The sequence below is a fragment of the Gallinula chloropus genome (genome assembly GCF_964237585.1).
Source record: "Gallinula chloropus genome assembly, chromosome: 4".
Classification (NCBI taxonomy): Eukaryota; Metazoa; Chordata; class Aves; order Gruiformes; family Rallidae; genus Gallinula; species Gallinula chloropus.
Window position 1 is genome coordinate 38609111 of NC_140088.1, and position 27445 is coordinate 38636555.

Consider the following 27445-nt stretch of genomic DNA (forward strand, 5'->3'; position numbering starts at 1 on the left):
TTTCACTGCATTTTATTTAACAACATCTTATCTTTCATTTATATTCAAGTGCAGAACCTCCAACGTGTTCCAAATTTGCCCAGCACAGAGGGAAAACACGGGAGAAAAAAATCCCAACAAACCAAAAGTCCTTCTGATGGCCAACCAAGAACTTTTTCAAGGCAATTAAATAAAACCAAATGAAACATTTCTTCTTTTCAAACAAGAGGTAGGGAGGCACGGGGAAAGGAAACACTGGCACATCTCTTTGCAGCACCTGCTTTAGATCCATCTCAAGAGAGATGATGAGATTGCTTTAATCCACATGGTGGAGGCTCCAGTCTGGCTTAGTCGAAGCTTACTTAAGCCGAAGGCAGCTCCCAGCTGCTAGGCTGCAGTCAGACGGGGTTGGTTTCTTCCAGATGAGGTTTTCACAGTCTCTGTATGATTCATGGTTTGGGGAGAGGATTGGGGAGTAGGGAAATGCTGCCACAGTTACAGTATCAAAACATCTTTCAAAAATGAGTTTGCTAGTGAGACAGTGTGGCTTGTAAGGGGCAGACCGTTCACGCCGGGTTGCCGATCCAGCCGGCCGCACCGCGCTGCTCATGAACGGTTCAAGAGGTAGATGTGCTCAGACGTTGACCTTCTCCATGACGCTGTCCGTGACATGCACCTCATCAGCTTGCACCGTCACTGTGGCTGACTGGCCACAGATGTGCTGGTGGTCCTTCCAGTCCTGTGAAGGAAGAGCAGATGGGAAGACCATGAAGGGATCAGGCCCTTGGAAAGGGCGCAGCACCAGGCCTCAACGTAAGCCCTACGTCTCCACTGTGTGGCCAAAGACAACTATCAAGGGACAGGGAAGGAACTGCACGCTGGGTCACTATTAGTGGCGGACACAAAGTAAGCAGAATGTTGGCTTCTCAACCCAACACCAGCCCAGGGCATCAGTGTCAGCAAGGCTGTGGAAACCTTGACTAAACCATCTCCTGAAGAGAGCTCGCTGCCAGCTAGCACTCCCGAGGGACAGCGCCACACCAGGGGCTGAGTTTGGCCAAGGAGAGGAGTACAATTCCTCCCAGGATTCACTCACTTTAACTTACAGTGTGAACTAACACAACATCCTTCCCACTTGCTCAACCGCCAGGTCGCACATCAGAGCTCACCAGGGGGATCTCCCGGAACAAGGCATGGAGAAGCACTTCAGGCTGTCCCACCCTGTTACAGTGCAGAGCGGCAGGTACAGCATGGGCAGATGTCCCCTGGGAAGTGACAAGCTGTCTAGGAGGGGGACAAAAGGTGACTACTCGGTGCCACTTCCCACAGCACTTTGGACTGAGGAGAACAGGGTGGCGTTGCTGCCCGTGAGATGCACACTGCCTAGGTGCTCTGCAAGAAGCATTCATCCCTTCTTTGTTTTTTTATCTTTCTGCAATGCAGGCAAGGAACGTGGCCACTGTTACACTTTGTTACAGGCAAAAGGAGACAGTCAAAATTCTTCAGCTACATAACATGCCGAGCCACTGCACTTGGGCAGCCTACAGAGGTGTAGCCTGGCTAAGTGAAGTTCTCCTTCCCTCTACAGCAGCATGCTAACAGGCCTTGGAAGGAACCTGGGTGAAAAGTGAAGCATGGTAGCTTCCTCCATTGTACTTCTTCATACCTGTTTCCACCTCCCATGTTCAAAATCTTATGGTTCATCCCACTGCATCAGCAGCAGCAACACAAATAATGTAATGAATAAGAGAACTGTGTCCTCAGTGACACAGCAAGAGCATAGTTTGTTTGTGCCCTCATTTCTGGTGTTACTGTGACTTTTAGTTCACCTTTGAGAAGGAGTGTACAAATCTTGGGATCCTCCCTACCCTTCTGATCCGAAACCCGACCTGCAGACACGCCCCATCCCTGCAGGGTGAGTTTGGGATGCTGGGGCTGCCAACCCACACAAGGCTCCTGCTCTGGCTGCCTGTGTGACACGGCAGGTTCTGCAGCCCCTTCCGCCCATCAGTAGGTGGGCAGAGGTGTCACTCAGCCCTCTCCAGACTGACAAAGAAAGCCTGTACCTTCCGCTGGCAGAACGTGGAGCAGTAGTTGACTTTGTGGCACCCTGTGCACTCGTTCGTCGCCTCACGACCGCAGTTGACGCAGGACTGCTGTGAAAATGGACGGCAAAGCGACCACATCAGAGAGAGCAACGGCAGGGAGGTCACCGGTTGTTGTACATAAGGGTAACACAGCGTAACAGGACGTCATGCAGGAGCAGTGGTAAAGCCCCCATTTCCCAACACATCCTCCACACAAATCAAACAGGCCCCTTGGCTTCGGGACGTGCCTTCAGAGACCCGCTCTCCTCAGCACATTAGCAAGGGATCACTTTGGAAACCAAAGTGTACCACCGTGTTTCTTTCTGGTGGGCAAGAAGCCCCTCAAAACCATGGGTGAGGTCATGGAAATCCATCCACAACAGCAGAGAGGTGCCTCCCTCCATGTAGGTTGTGTATCTTACCAACCACAGCCAGGTTACTGCGGGTTTCAGCGGGAGCCAGTCCTAACCAAGTCAAACAGTGGCATAAAACTTCACCTTTAAAGTTTTAAAGGCAGATTTGGTTGGTGGATTTGTTTGGTTTCTAATCCTGAGTATGCCTGAGAGAGGGTCTGAGGAAGGACAACAGCAGTAGGAATAAGGATAGGACCCTTTGGTTTAATCTTCCCCTGTTTTTTGAGGGAAAAAGGATCTGCCCCCATGGGCTGAGCGGACTTGTTCCTTTCCCAGTCAGCAGCACGGCTATATAAGCAGTGTCCAACGGGGAACCAGAAAGCAGAGGAGTAAAATTAAGAAGGCTGTAACAGGAGCTAGGACATAAACCTAGAAGTAAGTTGAGAGAGGACACCTGGATGAAAAATCACACCTGTTTTTTAAAGAATGTTTTTGTGTCTATCGCTTTAATCTTGTATCAGTGACATCAATTAGCATAACCTGTATATTTAGGTGGAAATATCAGTGAGCACAAAAATAAGCACTTCACAGAGCATTCCGTTTCCAGCTCATTAAATTGCTGGCAAATCATTAGCACGTCAGAGCAGCAGTGCGAGGCTGTGACAGGAAGCGGCTCTTGGCTGTGAAAGTGCCGCTCGACACAGGCGTCTTCAGCTCCAACAGCTCCTTCTTTCTTTTGAGCACAACCCATCTAACAATCAGCGCCCCGATTCACACCGAGCTCATCACACCATCTGCTCACATCTTACACTGTACCTACAACAAACAGCCGGTGTGACTGAGCTATATTTGTATTCTGGAGGTACAGCTGGGGGTTTGGGCCACCAAAAAGGGGCTGAAAGCAGCTCTTTGGGACTTGCAAAGCCTGTGCCCAAGGATACTTGGTTGGGGCTGTTCATAGCCTGTGTGGTGTTGGAAAATGCTCAACAGTGTGTGTGCTCATACCCGGAGATCTTAGAAGGACTACTGAGTAACGCTGTAAGGGTTAAATCACGGGTCCTGAACTATCACAACTCATGCTCCCATCCCGAAAGCCAGAGGTAATCGTGCAGCACTCCAAAGCAGCTCACAGGACAAGGAGGAGGTGTTTCCTTCCTACCACACTTCAGTGACAGCCATCCTTCAGAGCTACAATACCACTACTCAGAGGGGAGCGAGACGGATTAACCTGGCCAGATGATGAGAAAGGATGGTGAAAACCTGAATGGCTTGGGAAAGGGGCATTAGTCCTTCTAGGCAAAGCTCAGATCTCTGCCTGGAGCAAGGCCAGACACAGAATACATGACCTCTGTAACAATGACAAATCTCCAGGTCTTTAAATGGAACAAGAACAAAAAACCTCCTCATAAAATATGAGAGATCCCCAGCTTACCTTGATGATGATTTCTGTTTTCCCATCCATATCTTCTGTTTGTTGAAACAGCTGGTTCTGATATTGCTGCAAGGAAAAATACACCAGACGTGTCATTTCACAGCCAGGGTATGACATGAGGGGTTGAACAGGGTGCTCTGTACAAAGGGCCCTGATACTGAACGTGCTTCTCTCAAGCCCAAAACTGCAGTTGCAAGAGGACAGCGGGGAACCTCACTCCTCCCTTCTACAAGAGGGACACAATGACCTTATGTGGAGACAGATGAAGCAGCCTGTGAGAAAACAGCCCAAGGTGACAAAGTTCCAGAAAAGCATTTACTCTGACCCCACTCTGCCCACTCCATCCAGCCAAGCATCCTTTCTTGCAACATCTGTACCTAAGAAATTAGCAAAAGGAACAGAAGAAAAACACCAAGGCAATAGGGCCAAGTGCCATCTTCCTGGGTCAAGTCCAGTGGTCCTAACCCCTAACAGGCAAAAGGGGTCTGGGGGGATGAATTAGGGGGGAAAAAACCCAGACAAAATTAACACACCCAAGACTTTAGAAACAGTACCAACCATAACCATTATTCCTCCCTTTAGTAGTAGCGTAAAAGGCTTTTCAAACAGGTTCTGAATTAAGCTGTCCTCTGGAGGTGAGTTTTAAAGCACACGTCAGTTGTGTTGCAGATATACACCAAACCAGTTCAAGTCCAAGCTGCTCCACCTATTGCCCTGCCGCGCTCAGTGGCCAGCACTGCTGCAACAGGAGTCCCAAAACAAAGGTACTCAAAACTGATCCTGACCTGATTAGGTACTAACCCTGATATAAATTTATTTGGAACAGTTAAAAATTAAGAAAAAAAGGTTAACCCTCACCTTCAGGCAAAGGTTTATCCTGGAGTGACTATGACCCAACACATAAGGAAATTAAAGGCTGAATTTACAAGTGTCTCTACAACCTGACATCACAGTACTTACTCTCCTGTAAAATCACAACCTTCAAAACCCTTTGTATCACCATGACATCAATTTAAATTAAAAAACTCCCAGGAGATGAAGGAAGTGGCAGGGAAACCACTGCAAGGGGTGTGATAGGGTTCTGCCATTATCTGACCAACAGGCGAATGACCAAGAGGGGACACAGGCACGCCATCCCCAGTGCTCCCAGTACTGCACTGGCGAAGCGTGCAGCAAGTCTATGGAAACTTCCAAATTCTTATTTTGAAAACCAAAACTGCATCCAAGCCGTAAGCATTCTGGTGAAGACAGGGGATAATACACAGACAAGCCCAAGACGTGGCCTCTGGTGCAAGAAATCAATCCTGCTGCGACTCAGGAAGAAAATGACCTTGATCCTTGAAATAATTATTAACGATGGTGAGCACGAGCCATGGAGAAGCTGGGACTTGTGGCCTTGTGCCATGGCCTCTGCCCTCTGCCACCCTGCACACAGGCAGAGACCTGGGCTGGCAGGAAACTCTGGATTCCTCAGGAAAGGTTAAAATGAGTTTTCCAGTGTTGACTGAAAGACAAATGACCCATGTCAGAGAGTACTGGTCTAGGAGAGCTCTGCAATTGTTTCTTAACTTCTTTTTAGTGAAGAAAGTGGAAATATGATACAAAAGCATGCAGTGAGCTGGCATTTCAACCCAGCTTGTAAACCTCTGCACACTATATAACCCCAGCCTGTGCAGAGACAGTGCCGGGGCAAACATGCACTGCAAAACCACCGCCACTCCAGAATTCAAACCCTTCCCAACACCACCATGTGTGGCTAATCCCATTTCCCAGGGAGATCATCGACGAGAAAAGAGACCAAGAGGAAGCCCGTCCACCTCTGTCCCGGTCTGAGACATAGCAGCTCCTCTGCCTCTGTTCTCAGCCCCTGAAACCTGCTGATGGAAACCACACATTTAACCCCCTTCTGTCTCTTTTGTATCTATCTGTCCTGGTTTTGGTCAGGATGGAGTTAACTTCACTTGTAACAGCGGATGGAATGCTGTGTTTGAGAGTTAAAATGGGAGTAGTGCTGATAACACCCTGATGTTGTTAGCTGCTGTCAGACAGTCAAGGACTTTCTCAGCTCTTCATGAGAAAGGAGGGGCGAAGCCAGGACAGGTGACCCAACTGGCCAAAGAGAGTATTCCACGCCAATTACGTCCTGCCCAGGATATCGGGGGGCTGATGGGAGGAAGGCCGAGGGCGGCTCCGGGACGCACGGTTCTTGGGGGACGGTCGGGTTCTGGGACGGCTCTGGGTGGCACGGCCTGAGTTGTGGGTTTGGTGAGAAACTGCATTGTGTATCAACAGCTTCATATATTTTTGCTCTGAAGTCCTGTTAGCATTGTTACATTGTATCTTTCTGTAATCTTAGCAAACTATCCTTATCCCAACCCACGGGCCTCTTAATTTCTTGGTTTTGGGGTTATTTGACCCTTCCTTTTCCCTTCCCTTACCTCTCAACTCCCCCCCCCTTCCCTTTTCCCTGCTCTTTTCCTTTAAGGAGCAGGCAGCTGCGTGGATCTCGGCTCTCAGCCGGGGTGAAACCACGACAGTCTTTTTGGCGCCCGAACAGGGACAGATGTTAAAAATGTGCTTTACACGGCAGCCGGGGAGAATGGCCCTACCTGGAGTCTCTGGCAGAAAGCACAAGGGGAGAGTCGAGGTCGACCGCTGGGGTTTTGGAGTCGGGCCTACAAAGGCTCTGAGGCCAATTATACCCCAACAGAAAAGGAGATACTGGCCGCCTATGAAGGGGTTCGAGCCGCTTCAGAAGTGATTGGAACTGAAGCCCAGCTCCTCCTGGCACCCCGACTGCCGGTGCTGGGCTGGATGTTCAAAGGGAAGGTCCCTTCTACACACCATGCCACTGATGCTACGTGGAGCAAGTGGGTTGCACTAATTACTCAGTGGGCTCGAATAGGAAACCCTAATCGCCCAGGAATTGTGGAAGTGATCACAGACTGGCCTGAAGGCAAAGACTTTGGGATGTCACCAGAGGATGAGGAGGTAACACGGGCTGAAGAAGCCCCACCTTACAACAAACTGCCAGAGAATGAGAAGCAATATGCCCTTTTCACTGATGGCTCCTGTCGCCTTGTGGGAAAGCATCGAAGACAGAAAGCTGCTGTATGGAGTCCTACAAGAAGAGTAGCAGAAGCCACTGAAGGACAAGGTGAATCAAGCCAGTTCGCTGAGGTGAAGGCCATCCAGTTAGCCTTGGACATTGCTGAGAGAGAAAAGTGGCCGATGCTCTACCTTTATACTGATTCATGGATGGTAGCCAATGCCCTGTGGGGTTGGTTGCAGCAGTGGAAAAAGAACAACTGGCAGCGTAGAGGCAAACCCATATGGGCTGCTGACTTATGGCAAGATACTGCTGCCCAGTTAGAGAAGCTTGTTGTAAAGGTATGTCATGTTGATGCTCATGTACCTAAGAGTCGGGCCATGGAGGAACATCAAAACTATCATCAGGCAGATAAGGCTGCTAGGATTGAAGTGGCTCAGGTAGATCTAGACTGGCAACGTAAAGGTGAACTATTCTTAGCTCGATGGGCTCATGATTCCTCAGGTCATCAAGGGAGAGATGCAATATATAGATGGGCTCGAGATCGAGGGGTGGACTTAACCATGGATGCTATTGCACAAGTTATCCATGAATGTGAGAAGTATGCCGCAATCAAGCAAGCGAAGCGGTTGAAACCCCTTTGGTATGGAGGACGGTGGATGAAATATAAATATGGGGAGGCCTGGCTGATTGATTACATCACCCTCCCACAAACCCGCCATGGTAAACGTTACGTGCGTAATTACGATGGTGGAGGCAACCACCGGCTGGCTAGAAACATACCCCGTACCCCATGCCACTGCCCGGAATACAATCCTGGGCCTGGAAAGGCAAGTCCTATGGCGACACGGCACCCCAGAAAGAATCGAGTCGGACAACGGGACTCATTTCCGAAACACTCTCATAGACACCTGGCCCAAAGAGCATGGCATTGAGTGGGTGTACCACATTCCTTATCATGCACCAGCCTCCGGGAAAATTGAACGATATAATGGGCTCTTAAAGACTACCCTGAAAGCGATGGGTGGTGGAACATTCAAACACGGGGATACACATTTAGCCAAAGCCACGTGGTTAGTTAACTCTAGGGGATCCACCAATCGAGCTGGTCCTGCCCAGTCAAAATTTCCACATACTGTAGAAGGAGACAGAGTCCCAGTAGTGCATATGAAGAATATATTAGGGAAGACGGTTTGGGTCATCCCTGCTTCAGGCAAAGGTAAACCCACGTCTGGGATTGTTTTTGCTCAAGGACCTGGTTGTACTTGGTGGGTAATACAGAAAGATGGAGAAGTTCGATGTGTACCTCAGAGGGATTTGATTTTAGGTGAGAATAGCCAATATAATTAATAAGGTAGAAATTGTATTATAGTAATTGCTAAATAACCCATTACTGTACATTCATTATTGCTATTATTGCTGTATGTTGTTGTATGTTGTACCAATGGAGTTACAGCCGGAGTCATACAAGTCAATGAAGGAAGAGTGCCATGATGACAGGACCAAGACCTGGTGTTCCAAGAACTTTTTCCTCCTTCCCTTTGAAAATGAACATCTTTGATTCACAGACTATGAACATGGACCATGTCAGGTGCATCGGCCGAGAGCCCAAGATGCAGCATGCAACGATCCAATGGCGCATACTGACACCATGAGAGACTGTTGCGAGGAATGAAGCCTGAAAATCATCATGAACTAAATGTTCATTCACTCAACAAACTCAGAGGAATGGTCCACAGACTAAGGGAATAATACCTGTATGCACATGTGTGTGTATACATGTGTGCACACATATATACATGTGTCTGAAACAAGAAATGGTTGGATCTGGTCATGACGTAAATGGTATGGAATAAGGGGTGGATAATGTCCTGGTTTTGGTCAGGATGGAGTTAAATTCATTTGTAGCAGCAGATGGAATGCTGTGTTTGAGAGTTAAAATGGGAGTAGTGCTGATAACACCCTGATGTTGTTAGTTGATGTCAGACAGTCAAGGACTTTCTCAGCTCTTCATGAGAAAGGAGGGGCGAAGCCAGGACAGGTGACCCAACTGACCAAAGAGAGTATTCCACGCCAATTACGTCCTGCCCAGGATATCGGGGGCTGACGGGAGGAAGGCCGAGGGCGGCTCCGGGATGGCTCTTGGGGGACGGTCGGGTTCTGGGACGGCTCTGGGTGGCACGGCCTGAGTTGTGTGGTTTGGTGAGAAACTGTATTGTGTATCAACAGCTTCATATATTTTTGCTCTAAAGTCCTGTTAGCATTGTTACATTGTATCTTTCTGTTATCTTAGTAAACTCTCCTCATCCCAACCCACGGGCCTCTTAATTTCTTGGTTTTGGGGTTATTTGACCCTTCCTTTTCCCTTCCCTTACCTCTTAACCCCCACCCCACCCCTTCCCTTTTCCCTGCTCTTTTCCTTTAAGGAGCAGGCAGCTGCGTGGATCTCGGCTCTCAGCCGGGGTGAAACCACGACTCGTGTGAAGAGTCTGAGCCTCTCAGCAAGTCCGGAGAAGGGAAAGATGGGATAAAAGGGAGGATGAAGCCAGACATATTCAGCTCTCTCACAAACCCCTAACCTCCAATTCTCCACTGTTTTCACCGCTGCATTGGAGGACACAAACATTTGCTTAGTAGAGAGACATTTCTTGAATGTCGTTTTTAGGTTAATTTCATACTCTAGCCCTGAACTGTTTTAATCTTTCTAAAAAAGAATTCAGATGGTCCAGCTGTTAGCTGATTTAATCTTCCACCTTGTTATCAAATGGGCTGGGCTCCAAAGGCATCACTGTATTACACAAAGGTGGCTATTTAAATTAAAACACTTGTCAGTTTTCGAAACCGATTCTTTTCATTTTATACAGAAAAACTGTTTGACACATTTCCTGAGTAACTTTGTTATCTTCCAGCAACATCTTCTGGCACAGAATTTGTTGAACTCGTGTATTCTCTCCCCCTCTTAAAGTTTAGCAGATATAAACTATGGCTTAATGCACACTCAAAAAAATTACATTGCCAAAGCATGCAGACCTCTGTAAAGTACTGCCTTTAACCCATTCCTCTTGGGCCAGTCCCACAAGCGGTCACACATCTCTCGTACGAGACACTGAGCCTCTGGTGCCCCACTCACTCGCTTCCTAAATGTTTTTCCCTAAACAAAAAAAAACCCTAATGCCCCTCACCCCGACACTCATGACTGAAGGATCAGATACACTCAGTCACAAGCTAATTAATAACCACCCTGGAGAAGTCTCCCTTCACAGCTGCACCGAGTGCTGCCAGAGCAGTTGCATATAATAAATCCTGCACAACACATGGCAGTTCAGGAAAAGCTTACAAATATTTTGGTATTTTCTTGCAATAAGCATGATGCATTTTAGGAGTTATCATCAACGCTGAGCTGGAGGGTTTACAGCTTGATTTTCCTTCAGAATGTCATTCCCCAAGGCTTCGGGGTAACACAAATGTAACTTGTATTTGGTGTTTGGCGCTGTAAAGCTACAGGCAGGCTGAGCACCAGCTGCACAGCGCCTGTTCACACACAGAGAGCACAAGGCTCCTGGCCACCACCATTTCTTGAACAGTTTTGGGCCTGGAACTAACTCCATGAGGGCTGCACTTATTAATTAAGGAGTTCTTGTCATCAGCTAGCACATGAGATACCGCAGACAGTGTACTCAACACGAAAGGTGTTTGTAATCACTCTCTTAGACTCTAGAACAACTTTCTACCCAAAGAATGATTGCAAAAGAAGTATTATGATTATAAAAGCTGGACCTGTAGATTTGGGCTTTCCAGATTGTCCTTATTTCTAGGCCTTGGCAGGTTAACGCTTCTTTACACTGCCTTTTACCCTGAGATCTTGTCACGTTGCAAACTGGTACACAAGCAGTGCTACCCTTACTCCAGAGAGGCTAACAACTAACCCAGGGGCATCTAAAGAACTTGTGGGGAAGACGGAAACAAAATTTGGAAGAGATCCTCGGTCTTGAAGTTTGCCCAGCTAATAAAGATCCTTAAATTTACCAAAAAAGGACAAAGATTGCAACAGCGAGCATGGAAGGAGATCTAAATTACAAAACGATGTGCAAGAAGACCTCTGCTGGTGAAGGCGGCAGCTCTGGGGCTTGGAATTGACCTACAGCCTCCTCAGAACAGCCAAGGACATCACCAGACCCCCCGCACAGGGCATTTTAACACTGTAATTGGGAGCAGGGAGGAGTACACCTTGCCAGGCATGAAAGAAGAGTGCCTTTTTCTGCACTTATATTCCAGTGCCTAAATGCTCAGCCCTTTGGCCCTCCTGATGGTTTTAAGGACTCTAGATACTGCCATGTGTTTGTGACTGCACCTAGGGATCTAATCCTGCAAAATTCATATTGGACATGCCAGCTTAAGGAAGAAACGTGACTGTAGATGCTTCTAATTTATGTGGCACTTCTTATTTTTTTACTGGTTTCTTCACTTGCTACATTTAACAGATCCCCTTCCTGCCACAATTCCTCTCCGATGTTGGCATTTCCACCTTGAAAATGATATAAACGAGGGGAATGATGTATTCCTGAGACTCCTTTGAAGAGTCCTGGATAATATCATTAGCAAGTGTGACCAGGATGAAAGAGTGATGTCCTCAGTCTGACTTCACAGATAAGAACGTAGGTGTACAGGCAGCACAAATGCCTTCCCTGCTCAAAGGAAACTCGGAGCAAAAGCCTGGCTTTCAGAGTTCAGAGCTCCGCAAGTCCCACAAGCACTCACCACTGCTCAGTACAGAGCAGTTTAAATACCTCTGGTATTTAAAGCTAAGTTTACCAAAATGCTGCTCTTTGGGAGCAGAACGGATCATTTGTGGTATTAAATGAACTCCAAAGCTCATTAAATAGTAAGTATAAGCAAAACCCAATGTCGTGTGAATTGCAATGTACAACAAGGTGTATAAGCTGTAATTAAAAATCCTTCCTGGTTAATTTACCGCTCTCTAGGAAGACTGAAACACAACTAGCACACAGGTAAGCTTTCCTGCATGCCTGCAGTTCTCGCCACTTCTCTACTCTCCTTAAACTCACGGCCACTCCCAATTCCCTCTGAAGGGCAGGCAAAGCCAGCGCTGTCCCCAGCGCTCCGTCTTGCTCTCCAGATGGAAGGAAGGGGCCATCCCCCTGTTCAGGATGGGTGATAGGGCAACATGGTCAGGGACACAGACACTTACAAGATCAAAAGCATTTCAACTCAATATCCCCAAGAGCTGGATACCGAACTGGAGGAATGTGAAAACCAAAGACAAGGATTAGTTACAGCCATGGCAATGAAACGTGTGCATCCAGTTGGGAACCAGCCTGTTCCTAACAGATTTCTTTAATCCTGCTATGTATTAAGTCACTCTTCCAGGAACAGCTGAGTCTACAATTCTATTATAATTTAATCTGCTGTACAGCCTTTGCTCTGCAGCTCCAATACAATGGCACAATCTTTTCCTGCTAAATACCTAGGAACATACCGCTGCACAGAAATCCTGCGGGCCGGTGGCTCGCCCCACGCTGCTGTGCTTGCCATCTTGGCTCATGTACACGGAGGAGGCAGTGAGGGTCCCCCCCACCCCAGGCAGTGAGAAGGTCCCCCCACACTGCCTGTTAGCCTCAGGAGTCCGTTCAGTGGAATGAACACACAGTGGTGATGAAACACCTATTTCCTTTGTATGAAATGGGACCGGCAAAACTCAACACTGACGATGGCAGGAAGGAAGACACTGCTTTCTCCCTCTCACATACCTTAACTGTCACTAAAAGCAGTTTGACCACACACATACTTAGGGTGGGAAAGAGAAAGCTGGGTGACAATTTAGGGAAACAGTAACGCAATTGGAAAGCACCTTTGACCAACACAAAAGCAGCCAGCCAATTATAGGACATTTATTGCAATTGCTTCCAATGCCAGCCCTGTACCCAGAAACCCAGAGCTTCTTCCAAATAGGGAATCGACTAGAAACAATTCAGAAATAGCAACTCGCAGTATCGCCCAGATGGTTCCAGAAGCTAGCACACAGCCACAAGCTTGAGATTTGTTATTTGGGTATTTTAAAAAGTACCACCGTAAGTGTTTTTATCAAAATACAGAACTGCTGAGGTACCTGTTACACAGTGAGAATGGTAAGATACACAAAAGTTGTATAACTGAGCAGTCAGTAGTTACTGGGAAAGGGGTTGCTTCTGGAAACAAATATATGCTCATCCTTCCTTTGTAAAGTCAGCACTTTAATTGACATACAAGAGCGATTTCAACTCCCATTCCTGGGGCAAGAAGAAACTAGAAGTACACTGAAGTGAGCTGGATTTGGATGAGGGGGTAAGAGGAATGGACTCTGAACAACCGTTCCAGAAACCACTGCAAGGATAAACAGAAGGGAAGATGGTATGTGAACTGGAAAAAGAGCAGAGAGTGAAGTTACACAAAGTCAGATGTTCATCTCTAAATCGTGTCGAAGCTTCTGATTTCCCAGTGTCCCACACTCTACACAGCTTTTAGCAGCAGATGGCGCAAACCTGGACAGCACCTGTTCTGCCCAGGTAGCAAGGCAGGAAAGAATTATGACTCTCAATGTATCACACACCTGCACATCAAGGATGCAGCGTACAGAAGAGTTTAGCAGAGGCAACGTGGCAAAGAATATCAAAGACGCTGCAAGGACTGTCATAGGGGTTCTCAGCTCCCAGCAAAGTCTTCCCACACATATTTCTTCAAGGCCTCTTGCTGCACACTTGTGCCTATGAATTCAGTGGAAAGCTGACGTTAGGAATAACGCCGATGGCAACATCAGGGAGAGTGGTGTACAGGAAGGGAGTTCATTGGCTACCAACAACAACAGCAGTTTCACAGCACGCTGCCCCCCACCTCTCTCCCTCAAGTCCACACCAGCAGCTGTGGATCTGTGAGGTGGGGGGAACACATGGAGCAGTGCATGGAGTCAGATTCGGGGTGTATGCATGAGCTGGCATTACGAAGAATCCGGGGTCCCTACCATGCATCAATTAAAGAAAAGCAGGGAGAGCAGGGCAGTCCATCCTGATAATCCCTTACGGAGGAGAGAAGGGCCAATACTCTGGGAATGCCCACCAGCCTTGCACTCTTACCACAGGACTCGTGTGAGATCAGCTTTGCTTGCACAATGCTCAGCAAGGCACCTCTCAGTTTTACTGCTTATCTTCCCCATGAGCTCTACAGCTCGTTGGTCTTTTCATCTCCTGCTTCTTTGGGCCATCGACAGTCTCTTTGAGAGCCTCGCTCACCTGACACAAAGAAAACTGAACACTCGCCATCCTTCCTGTACCAGGGTTTAGTGTCCACATCTCATAAGCTGAAGGATGGCTGATGGGAGAGCTCAGGGCTCGTAACACCAAACAGTTCGTATCGCTGCTCGGCTACCCACAGCTCTTGCAATCCCAGAGCACTCTATTCCTTTCCCCAATAGACAAATAACTGATTTCTTTTGGTAACGCCGCTCTCAAGACACTAAGAAACAATTTCTAAGGGCCACCGCTGTTAGGGGCAGCAACAACCAGTGAGGTACCACTCTACTCAGGACTCAGCCAAAACAATGCCCATGGCTGAGTCACCTCACCTCCTCTGGCACACTTACCTCTTTCCTCTCCACGTCAGCTTGGATTTTTGCTTGCGTGACAGCAGCCTCGCGGAAAGAGGAGCTGGCCTGCTTGGCCTGTTCAATGAGAGTCTTCAGCTGCTGGGCAGTGTTCAGCAATGAATTGACCATCTCTTCCAAGTACAGCCAGCTTCGCTGCTCTGTCACCTCCAGTCCATTCACCACTGAAGGGGAAATGGCTTTGGTGGGGGTCGTAGGGGGCACTGCCAGCGCAGGGAGTGAGGTTAACACTGGATGTAAATAAAGAAAAAGAAAATAAACAGAATTAGGGCGTTTCATTTTGATGAAGTAGGGGGTGGGATCTTTTTGGGTTTTGCTTTTTTTAAAAAAAGTACAGTCTGCAAAAATATCCAGTCCAGCAAAGTTTTTGCCTTCTGTGTGCTACACTGCACAGAATCGTCTGTGCAGAACAAGCCTCGAGGCGCTCTCAAGCCCTTATGCCAGAAGAACACATACTCCTGGCCCTATTTAGTCCGGGAAGGTATTAACACCTCCTAGCAGTGCCACAGACAGGCACAATTAGCCAGTGAAAGCAGCATTCCCAGAGACTCTTCTGGCACTACCATCACGATGTTCCACCTAATGTTTCCCTTACCTATCAGCAGCTGAGTTTATAATTAGTCCTTCAGTGACCCAAAATGCTGAGTTGCTTGCAATTTTATCATGTCACTATACAGATGTCAATTCTCAGATCACCAAACGCCCACGACACTCCCCTGCACTCCCCAAATTCTGATCTTGCCCATAACTCCGGCCCAAGACTAGATTAAAAACAAGACAGTTACCATCACCTCAAATTCCGTGCACTACAAGCATTCCAAAACCACCAGTTGGGAAGCCCTTTGAAAAAAACCCTTCAATGATTGTCATCTCTTTGGACTCCTTCATCCTGCACCCTACTCATAAAACAAGCCATAGGGATGGAACTGCACATCTTGCACTGAAAGGCCACCAATTTTAGTAACAGGCATTCACACTCTATGTACCTGTTTGACATACCTGAGGCATTCTGAACAGCAGCATTCCTTGCAGCTCTGAAACCTCTCCTTGCCTGAGCCCAAGGTGAGAGTGAACAACCCAGCTGGAAGTTTAGCTTCAGCCACTAACGTCTCCTCATGTTTGCTTCACATCTACTGTGTTGGGCAGCTTTTAAGAAAGACATTTCTCGTCTACAACCCTTTCTTCCCGGATTTGAACTACAGCTCTTCACTCTTGTATAAAAACTAGAACACTGCAGGTGTGACATGACATACCTGTCAATGCTTCTAAAGGTACTCCAAGGGGCATTAAAAGAAGAAAAAAAACCCCAAACAAAACAATCAATTACTGACCTGTGGCAGCCTTTACTTCCTCATATCCTAACCATAACCTTAGTAGTAACATCGGTTTGTAGGGAACCATGAGACTGTAACTAAACTCCCACCATGGTAACCTAATCCTGGCCTTCCCTGAACTTGCCTCTGACCCCCTCAGTGATCGGGGCTCTTCAGTCTTCAGGGCTCTTCAGTCTTCCCCATCTTAGACAAAGTCCTGGAAAGCCACCGTCTGTCTCAGTCTTACCTTTGCTAACATTTCAAGAACCCAGCAGTCACTCTCACTAAAACATCACTGAGAGACCACAGGGTGAGGAAATTAAATCTAGACCCAGGATCCCAACACCACACAGTGTGAGCTCACCTCAGGCAACATTTCCAAGAGCAAACATTATCTGGCTTTGCTTTCCAGAATTTAGCTCTAGCCGTAAGTACTTGCCATCTACCACAGAATGAAGCACAAGACATTCCCATCTACCAACAGCTGACAACCTCTACATTCCTACTAAATTTACTGGAAAAAAAGGCGACACCACCAACTTTGGGGCTGTGCAGCCTTCCACCCCAAAATCTACTAAGAAGTGAGCTGCTAGTATTCCAGTTTCCAAAAGCCAATGAGCTTCCTTCACTTTAAACAGTAAAGCATTCACATGATAAATGTGGGACCGCTCCAACCGAGGGATGCTACTGCCCTCAGAGAAGCATTGGACACAGCCGGGAATGCAACTTCAGAAGGGTTGGACCACTTAAATCCTGTTCACATCCTGCCAGTTTCTCCTTTCCTTCTAGAGCATCACCTCTAACACCTCCAGCCCCTCTGCCAAGCAGCTTGTCTTTCAGCTCTCACGCTACTGCCAATGCTGTGGAAGTTAACACACAGACAACATCCTTGAGCATCCGCAGCACTACAAGGGAGTGTCCTGCAGACAGAAGGACACATAAGTGTCCTTGAAACTAGAGTTAATAAATTTACTCAACAGGAAGCTCTTGAACAAAAGGCAGAGGCTGAAGTGTCTGAAAGGCACTCTATTCTCATTTATTTTATTACCCGTTTCCCATTGCAATCCGTTTTGGATGGCATGGCAGATATTGGCACAATGTCTAAGGTAGCTCCACAAAGAAAAGCAGAAATGAGCCTCACACCTCCCTCACTGAAGGATGGGATGCAGGAGACTGCACACTCCATTCAGGAAAAAAACCTTGGTAACACTTCATATGGTACTTAAACCTCAGATCTAAATACTGTCCTGAAAAAATGCAACTGTAATTATTGTTCTGAACAGCAACAGCCAACACACCTTCCTGTACCAGGCTGCAGTCCCACCAGTTCTGCTCAGACCCAACCTCTCCTTAGTAAGGCCTCTGCAGACACACCAGGCTGCTTGCTGGGTCGCAATGATCACTCAGTATCACCCAAGACGGCAACTAATTTCAGTGTATTAACACTTTAACTCTTTCCAAGGCATACCTGGTTGTTTTTCAGGCCAGCTGCAAAAGCTGACAGAATCCAGCACAAGTTTGTAGAGAGAACAAGTCTCAAAAACCGTGGTACCCACAGGTCACTGCATGTTAGACGTGTGACCTTTTACCATACAGGTAAACAGACATTTTACGCTCCAACAGCCCCTAATTAAATTGGTAATTTCCATCAATTTGCACATGACTGGTGTAGAACTATTTGCACTTAGATATGAGTAAGAGATAAACTGGTCTTTTATCACTAGCTGTTTGCAGAAGAGCCTTTCCCACTGCTACATTTCCAGCACAGTATTTATCCCCACCGTGGCATTTGATAACTTATCTAACAGGAATTACTTCCGATTCCTCCTTTTGGCATAGATATATCAGTCCAGAGAAAGTATTCACTGATGAAAAGAAAAAAAAAAAAAATCAATGTTTAATTAGTAACATCAAGATCTGACTAAGACTTAAAACCACCAACCAGATTTCACTCTGGACAGAGCAGGAACGCACTGTGCTGCTCCGGATAAGTAAATGAAGGTCATACAGAGGGGAGAACACAGGCTTTTAAAAAAGAGAAGCCTTCAGACTGCCCAAAGAATACACCATGTATGCTGTAACAGTAACTGGGATCAAGCCCTGACTGTCTTACAGCTCCTCTGCAACAGGAAATCAGTATCACAGTAACTTCACTGAGTCACAGATGTTAGAGAAGGAAGAGGCCTGTACACTAACCAATCTGATCGCCCACCAGCCAGTGGCAGACTGCCCTCTGCCCGCTGCTCTGTCTCTCGTCCAGGCTCGATAAAAACATATAGCAAGAACAACACACCAAGTTTACAATTCCAGTTTCTCCAGCACTTCCAGTCTGTTGGCACAGGCAATACTCAAACAGCACTGCAGTTCCCTTAATTTATCAGCCAGTTCTACAAATGAAGGGCGATTAAGTTTACAGAATATAATGACACTTGAAGAGATCCTTGATAATCAGTTTAACCCATCCTATCAGACACTAACAGCTGTGTCCATTTGTCATTTTTCATACTGGCTTGGCTCTCTTCTCTTTTCTCCCTTCACCACACGCTATGTGACCACAGCAGGGGATGCCCTCACTGGCACTTAGAAACCAGCACCTATCATTCCAGCATGACTGTCTGCATTAAGGGATGAAAACTGACATCAGACACGAGAGCAGCACACCAATCCTGCCCAAAACTTCCCCCGGCACTTATCAGTGGATTCATAAGAAATGTAAGACGTTTTAGAAAGGCTTCTGTGATGAAATTTTCAAGGGGACTGTCTCTTTGGATCAAACACTAAAGAAATGTTTAGCCACAGTGACCAACTGGTGATAAAAGCCTTGGAGAAAAAGCCTGAGGAAAGGCTGAGGACTGCAAGAAGATTTGGGATGCAGGATCACAATCACCACCTCTGGTAGAAACCAGCAAATCAAAGTTCTCAATAACGGAGTGAAAAACTTTCCAGAGAGTGGAAAATATACTCATCCAAATCTTAATAACCACAAAATTGTAAGCAAAACACAGCCAAGATAATTTCTCTGCCTCAATCTTTACCTTTGCTGAGAAAGAACATTAGAGACTAAATGCAAGCACTGCTGCAGCTCGCGTGAGAGACGTAAAACATACCGATTTTGGGATGAGAGGTTGGCAGTGCAGCTTCAGGGAAAGGTGAAATCTGACAGTTGTCCTGGTAACTTGGATAGTGAGGTTCTGGGTGACTGACGCGGCAAGGCTGCTGGACACTGGTATCCTGAACTGCAGAGGAACAAGGGCATTACGGACCGCTGTATAACACAACTGTCAGGCATTTCTCACTATCCTTTCACCTGCATTTCTGCAGCATTCTATACAAGTTCCTTCAGTTGATAATTCCAAGGGTTGCAAATGAGAAACAGCAGCACAATCTTGCACAGCGAGCCAGGAAACCTTACACTGATCTCACCCTTCTCAGCTTCCACTTCTAAAGCCTGGTTCCCTCCCACACACCTCTGTATTTACAGCAATCACAAGACTTCAACTGCAGAGCAGGACAGTACCCTCAGCAGAGCTCAAAACCCTGGGTATGAATCAGTCTGAAAGAACTGAAATACATGCCATGCATTTATATTTTTGCTTGATTCACTTCAGCATTTTTCAGCATTTATTCAGCATTTTTCACTTAGTTTTACCACTCAGACAGTTGGGAGTTGGGTGTTTATAGTATCTTAGGGTGAAGGAGAAGGGAAACAAACTGACAACATTGACCATAAAGCCCTAGAAATCAGCAGAAGTGTAAATCAGCAGCTGCAACATCTGGACAAAACTTCTAACTATGTCTGTGCAACTGTAAGATTTCAAAGGAAGGACAGAAGGTAACATACAGTCTCTCTGTAAGCTTCTGTGAAATAAATCCTCCGTGCAGCATTCAAAATGCTTCTTCCTATAGCAGTGGGCATCCAAAGCTTTTCTTTCCCCCCTCTCCTTCTCCATCTTCGGCTGTCTAGCAGATACACTTGAACTCTTACCCGCAGCTCCAGTGAAAACATCGCCCTGGGAAGGACTTTCCGAGATGATCGCTGTGGCTTCCACTGTCGATGTGCGGTCGAATGTCAGCGCGCCGGAGGTAGTGATCTGTCCAGAAGGAGTCACGGTGACTGGAAATATTAGAAGTACTTTCATAATTAACACTCAGTGCAGTGGCCTCGGTGGTTTAGCTGTCGGTGTCTGTGTTCTGGATCATCCCGAGAACTCACAGATCAGTAAACAGCCTGTGACACCCAAGTCTGGATCATGCCTATGGCCAATACGGTTGAAAAGGAGAATAAAAGCCCCTTCTGGCTTCTGAAGGCTCTGCTGGCCTCCCACAGGCCTCTCTCTATTCTCTGGGTGCTCAAGGCCGGAATGTTCACCCACCACATACTGCCTCCTCCCAAATCATCACCTTTTCCATTAAGGTACGAACAAAAACTTAACACCTACCAGCAAGATCCAGTGGGGCTACAAAACCCACCAGCTTCTGGCTGATCCTGATCTATTAAAACTTTAGCAAGTTGTCGATTTTACCACTTAAAGCAACATAAAATTGCTGTGGATTAGAGCTAATTCTACAACAGTTTAGTTAGCTGGATAGTTTTAGCTGTCAGTTCTCACAGAGTGATCTCATGTGCTTGGCCAACTTAAGGAAGAAGTCACAAAATCCTTCTGGATGAATATACCTGATTGGCTCGCAAGCGTTTAAAACCCTTTTTAAACAGGATTAATAGGTCTGGCGCCATTCATGGGGAAGGGGCTGGTTCTGTGGCATGTTACTCAGCCAGAGGGAACTTTTTGGCACCAAGAAGTCCCCTTTCAGACATGATGATACAGATTGATGTCTGGTGAAATACGCAACTACTACCAGAACAAGCAATCCCCTCTCCCAACCCCAGCATGAGCAAACGTGCAAGCTCACCGCACCTCCCAGTAACAAACCAATACAGACTAAACCTACTCAGGGGATTAAAACAGACAAAGAACAAATCAACCCTACAGAATCCTCACATATTTTCTCTTCCAGTTGTTGCTGGCAATCTAATCTTACTTTGGGCTGGGCTTTTTTGGCTTTCTGTTGCTTCCTCCTCAATTCACTTTGTAATGTTACTGTCCAATGATGCTCGTGTGATGAGAGCAGGAGGACCCATGAATGTGACCAGGAACGTGTGAGCTGGGTGAGCTTGCAAATTAATTTCTGTTCTCACACAGATGGTTTGACAATCACAAACAGTAAGTAACAAAGCATGTCCAGAATGTTAGAGAGGAATTTGCAGATGAAAGCATCACCTCCTGCCTCTCTCATTAACGACTTTCAGGTGGTGGATTTCATTCCAGCTGCTTAGAGCCTACTTTTCAATGTATTTCAAGAAACAGCACAGATCTTACTCCACAGCCCCGACCATCTTCAAAGGACAAAAAAAAAAAAAAAAAAAGCTTAGAGGATAGAACAGGGATTTCCCACAGAGCAGACGAGGGTCACCCTTCTCTTCCACCTAATGTCACAAGAGAAGACTTCTCAGTTATCACTTGTGAAGAACCTGAACCGCACCAACCCACCAGAACCGGGTTGCCACAACTGCCCCTTCACTGCCAGGTTGGGAGTGGCAGGGTGGGTGGGAGGAAACAGAGTCCAGACCTGGCTCAGAACAAAATACAAAACCTACTGCTCAATGCAAAAGGATGTTACAGTGCTTAAAGTCTCTGGGAGGTCCAGAGTTGCATTTTTTCCAACTCAACCTGAAGTCCTCACGTGGAAATCCTGTACTAGTTTCTATAAAGCAGGACGTGAAATTAGCTGATGCCACCGAGCCCACAGAACAATCAAATGAAAAGGAAATGGGGGGAAAAAAGGGACATTTTTCTCAGTTGGCCAACTCCATGAGCCCACTGATATACATAAACTATCTACTGTGGCAATTCTTCATCAAAAACAAACAGGGAGGCAAGTTTTTACCAAAAAACCTACATGTAGTAGCAGCTGTGGCAGGAAGGAGAGTGATGTTTTTGGGGCATTCCTTCTTCACTGCAGTTGCAGGCATTTCGTTTTCTTTTTTCCGCCGTTTATATGGCACAAAGAGTCGTACAGGCCCACTCTAGGCAAAAGGAAAAGAAAAGAAGAGGGGAAAAGGCATTTGATGAGGCATCTCTTTGGGGACTTTGGGTTTTATCTCACCCTTCCAGATGCAGCTGAGGCAAGCAGCACGTACTGCCACGGAAGGACAGTGGTTTGCAACAACTGACCAAAAAAACTCCTACTTTTCCAAACCACAAGATCTCTATGGAAAAAAAGTTCCCTCCAGGTGAACAAGCACAGATTCAGCTTCTTCCCACTATTACTTAAGGAGCAGAATGGGGCAAATAATTGACTGCTGGCCAATTAGGTGGAAGAAAAGAGACAAAGAGTGAGGGAAAGACAGGAAGCAGTTAGTTTCACTAGGAAACATGACCAGGAAACAAGCAATTCATCCAGTTCCCAGCAGAAAAGAAACACAAAACACTATTTCAAGTGAAAGACTTCTGCTTTCAGGACTTTAAGACCATTTTTGAAACAAACCAACAACCAACAAACCAAACCCCAAACCAACCAATCCACCCAAGCATTTTAATATGAAAATACAGATCCAACAGAGCATTACATTACTTCCTTATAAAAATTTTTTTTCCAGCTGAAAAAATTGCAAAATTTGAGTCCAAAGTCCTCCAAAAGGCATTTAACATAAATACATTACTGAGAAAAGAGGAAAAGAAAAAAACCCCAAACCATTAAACATCACCCAGTCCCACCAAGGCTGCTACATGATAGCAGTAGCAGTTCCCTATCTCCTTTCCCTATGAAGCATGATGCAACCACTGCACATGTGAACATACCACAAATGCCAGCAGCAGCTCGACCAATTAATTGTTTTTAAACTAACAGATATAACACCTGGAACTCACCAGAGTCATGTCATCGCAGCAGGCAGCACAAGTACATGAAGCAGCGTGAGGATTTAAAATCCCATCCTGAAATTAGATTAGTGGTTCAGCGTTAGTCACCAAAACCACCGAGAGCACAACCATATTCTGCTAAAAGATTTGGGGCAGCTCCTAGAGGGACGCACCCACTTCCTCTCAGGGACCCTGTACAGTAACAATGAGGCCAGCTCCCCTATGTCATGGTGACAAGGTGGGTGGGTGGGAGGAGACAGAAGGAAAACCGAACATTTTTCAAACAAAAAGGGAAGGATGTGTGAATTTGAGAGTTTTTATAAAGTTTCTGCCCAAGTAGAAATCAACCGTCAAACAAACAGTGATGCCAAATTCTCTGTGAAGAGACTCCCGGACACAGCAGGAAATAAAGGACCCAAAGCAATACCCAGTAAAAGGTGAATGTGAAGAATACACCTGTCAGGCCAACAGAATTAAGCAGACCAGGTTACTGAATTACAGTATGATGGGTGAGAGTTTACAGCTCAAGGCTGGACTTCATCCTGCATACACTGTAACCCCTTTTTGAGTACAGGCAAGATTTCTATCACATTATTTGAAATCACACTGAGAAAAATTCCTCTCACATCATCGACTCTCAACCAAATCAAAACGTTGCTTCTGAGTTGCCCCACAGCACCACTGCACCTAACTCCGCAGAGGCAGCGTATACAGCCTGGACTGCAGCACTGGGCAAACTCTGAGGATACTCTGCCTGCCCCTTCCAGCAGAAAGAAGGGAGCTAATTTAACCTTACGTGAATAAGGCACTGGAGTGGCCTCCCAGCATAGCGGATGCTCCTCTTCCAGTCTTTGCTGCTGGCTCGTCCCGCCATAGCTTCAAATTCAGTGGGGCTGTACCAGTTGTCCCCTTGCTTAATGCACCTACCACGGCCTCCTGAAATACAACAGAAGAAAGGAATCACTAGTAAAGGTTAATAATTCTCTTGCCAGTTTTCTGAAGAAGTAAACACTGAAACTGCTGGACAAGACAGCAGTCAAGCTACAGCGATCACCACATGTGCCCATCTCCTTCTTCTCATCACCCCAGGATAAACGTGCCCATGTGTTATCTTGGCTCTGACAATGACTGTGCCTGTTTAGAGAGCTTCAACTTTTGGCCTCACCAATGCCTCACACAGCTAGAAAAAAAAAAAAAAATCCACTCATCCACAAGAAAAACAAGTCTTTCTTGAATAAACACACAGATCTAAGCCCTTCCTGAAATTTCTAATGCTTCTGGGCGTGAAAAAAAATCTGCATCCATGAAGTGAGCGCTGGGCTGTGCAGTTAGACTTTTTCTTCTGCTGCTCCTTCAGCTTTCCCACAGAGATAAAGGAGAAGAGGAGAGGCTATGGCAGCTAAAGACTCCCATTAGGAGACAAGCCATCTATTTTCTGTTCCAGCAGGGATTCTTTAGAGCTTTGTAGAAACACAGGTCTACTTCTAAGACAGAAAGGCTATTGGAGGAGTCAACCTATTACAGGGGAGACTCACAGCACAGCAGCCTGCATCTTCAGAGATTTGAGAAAAAAAATTAAAAGGCCTGTGAAGAATGAGCAAAACAGAAGAGAACAGCAATACCAAAGGGATGAGGCTGGCGAGGAAACTGTCCTTTTTTTTCCTCACAATTAGCCCTTAAAAGTATCCTGATTAAAAGAAGAATGCACCAAGGAAAGAAGGAGCTGTCACTGCTTCCTCACCCCAGAAGGTCGCTGTTACGTTACCTGAACCGAGTCTGTTTTTGTAGAGGATGCCGCTGATGTTCCGACACCTCACCGGCAGCTCATTCTCATACACGGACGGGTCCCAGTTATACTTGGTTCCAGTTTTTTCTTGGACAGAGGTTAACGGGGTGGGAGGAGATTGTGGTCCTTTGAAACAAAAGAAAAGAAAAGAAAGGTGACAGTGACCAAAAAGCACACTGGCTATCCCTTCACACGCTCAGCTCAGCTGGGGACACGGTGCCACGTGGGTAACCAAAGCAGCTGACACCTCTCCACAGCCACCCTGCGCGCAGCACAAAGAATTCAGCTTGAACATTCTGCAAATGACCGTTAAAAACAGCGGTAAACACTGAAGTTGGAACCTGGAGTGGTGTGAGCAGCCGGCTGGATCTTCCCCTTCCCAGAGGCCGAGCCTGCAGCTGTGCCTGAGACTGCTGCAGGTTTGTCATGCCATCTTGTGGGCAGAGGGTGCACTCAGCGATGCAGGCACCTAAGTATCAGTCAGCGGCTTGGATGGATCCACTGGACCCTTTAAAAAGAGCTCCGTGGGGAACTAGGAGACTTATCTATTGATTATCGATTTAAGAATGATCCATCTGCCTTTGGGGGTGAGGTGTGTGTAGGAAAGCATGCAACAACCCAGCAGCTGGGCAAGATTTTCAAAGACTTCCAAGGGTTAGGGCAAAGAATAAACAAATTAAATATATTTCTGACCGGGGGGGAAGAAGAACCCCACACCAAAAAAGGTAAGTATCCTACTCCCAAGAAATACAAGAAGAGGGGACAAATGATCATCATATGGCAACTGCATAATATTATGCATGTGGGTTTTTTTAAACCTAGAAACAGAATTAAAGTGGAAAAAAGCCACCCCGATGGGAAAATGACACTTCAAAACCAGATTGCCTTATACCTGGTGTGAGAGGTGCTGATGGCCCCTTCAAGCCAGTGGTTTCAACAATGCTGCCATCTGTGTGAACCACGATAAGAGTGGCTTTTTCAGTATTCAAGCTGTCCCCAATTTGGAGGGCTGTTCTCCCAGACTACAGAAAAACAGAGTTTAAATTGATAGAGTTAAAATATTTTAACACATTTTACTCACAGAATCATTTTAATCATAGAATCTATAGAATCTATTCTATGATACTCTCTGTGTGTCCCCCAAAAATCTTCTCAGAGGTACCCTAAAACATCAATCAATGTGGTAGTTATTAGGTTAGTGAGGTTTTAGCCAGCCAAATTCAAAGATCACATGTTCCAGGTCATCACTTCCATTACACAATGAATGTATGGGAGTGGAAAGGTAAAAAAAAACCTCTCCCAGTGATAAAGGAAAACCTGTATGTCCCTCAGGTGATGGGTTTGTGGCTTAAAGTCTATATATTGCAGTGAAAACATTATCTTTGACCTTACTACTGCTTGAACTCAAACCAAGCTCTTCGCATACACTAAGGAAGCATGTGGGACTTTGCTAAGGCCCTGAAATGAAAGGACAGACTTACCAACACATGTCCTGAAATTGAAGCTGCATTTGCCACAGATGTAGTGAAAACATTGTCTGCAGAGGCACCAACATTGGCTACTGTCACCGTGGTGACTTCTGAAACATCAAACAGAAGCGAAGTTAGTACTCTACTGCAACCAGGGAGCCTGAAACACAGCTACATTAATTTTAAAAACCATGTTTCCTTCTTCCTTCCTATTCAAAGTTAGTTTTACTTTCCATAACCCTGTTGTTACAAGCACAATCATTGCCATTTTTATTAAGCTTCGTGTTGAACGTGCTTTAACATCCTTGCAAGTGTAATGGTAGTTGCCAGCGTGTGATGGACTAAGGGAAGACTGAATGTTGCATTCTGAAAGAGGTGGGACTGGCCACCATCCAGAGCACAACTGGCTCTCCCTCTGCTATGCATCAACTTCCAGGGTGCCATCACCTGTGTGCCTGGTCCTGTTAAGAACCGCCCAAGCTTACTGCCAGGTGTTTGTACTTTACAGAGACAGACAGGTATTATTTAACTGCCTAGCCGAACCCGGGGGGGTTTCAGTACCACACGCAGGGCAAGAGTGAAAAAACAATGCAGAAGCTGACAGGGAGACACCGATCTAGTCTCTGACTCTGCATACCGGAGCCTGCCTTCAAAACTCGGCAATGTTCAGGGCACGTCCGAGTACATTCAGACCCACGAAGGCAGCTCTCCCTCGTGCCGCTCCGACGCACAGGCCGGGCAGGAGCGTCGCTCCCCTCAGCGAGGGAGGCTCGAGGCGCGGCCGGGCGCTGCCCTTCCCTCACTGATCCCCTGCGGTGAACGGCCGCCTGAGCACGCCGGGAAGGCGGGAACGCTGCAGGGAGAGGGCGCGAGGCCCAACAACCGAGTTTGCCGGCGGGGGCCGAAGGGGCCGGGTCCGCCCGGGCGAAGCGGCGGGGACCGGAGAGAGCTGCCGCCGGGGCTGACGGGAGCTGCGCATGCGCACTCCGCCCGCCCTGACCTGCGAAGGCGGCGGCGGCCTCGTCGGCGCTCGGCAGGGGCTCGGCTCCCATCTCGATGTGCTCGGCATCTGTCGCCATCACCGTCACCGCCGTCACCTGCGCCGCCGCCTCCTCCTCCTCCTCGGGCTCCGCCTCCGAGGCTGCCGGTTGCGGCGGTTGCTGTTGTTGCTGCTGCTGCCGCCGCTCGGGTCCTTCCGCAGCCGCCGCCACTGCGGCCGCTGCTGCTGCCGCCTCCGCTAAACCGAGCTGTTTAGCCGCCGAGTCGGCGTCCTCCATGCGAGGCGGGCGGGGGGAGCCGAGCCGGGCGAGCTGGCCCCAACGCCCGCCGCTCCCCCCGCGAACGCCGCCGAGGAGGGTCCGGCGGGGGGGCGGCGGCCGCAAGGTTGGGGCGGGGGGGGGGGG

At 47.2% G+C, this 27445-nt stretch overlaps 1 protein-coding gene across 1 annotated transcript; it reads right to left on the reverse strand.

Moving 5' to 3' along the window:
- On the reverse strand, positions 1–27319 carry DEAF1 (DEAF1 transcription factor; the record flags this gene model as incomplete). The annotated part of the gene is made up of 12 exons (XM_084264189.1): positions 1–718; positions 2046–2135; positions 14534–14784; positions 18975–19103; positions 19853–19981; positions 21826–21952; positions 22797–22862; positions 23584–23723; positions 24553–24699; positions 25466–25595; positions 26055–26152; positions 27043–27319. 12 exons carry the CDS (start codon positions 27317–27319, stop codon positions 614–616), a joined length of 1689 nt encoding a protein of 562 aa, XP_084120315.1. The 3' UTR covers positions 1–613.
- Between the last annotated feature and the right edge of the window lie 126 nt (positions 27320–27445).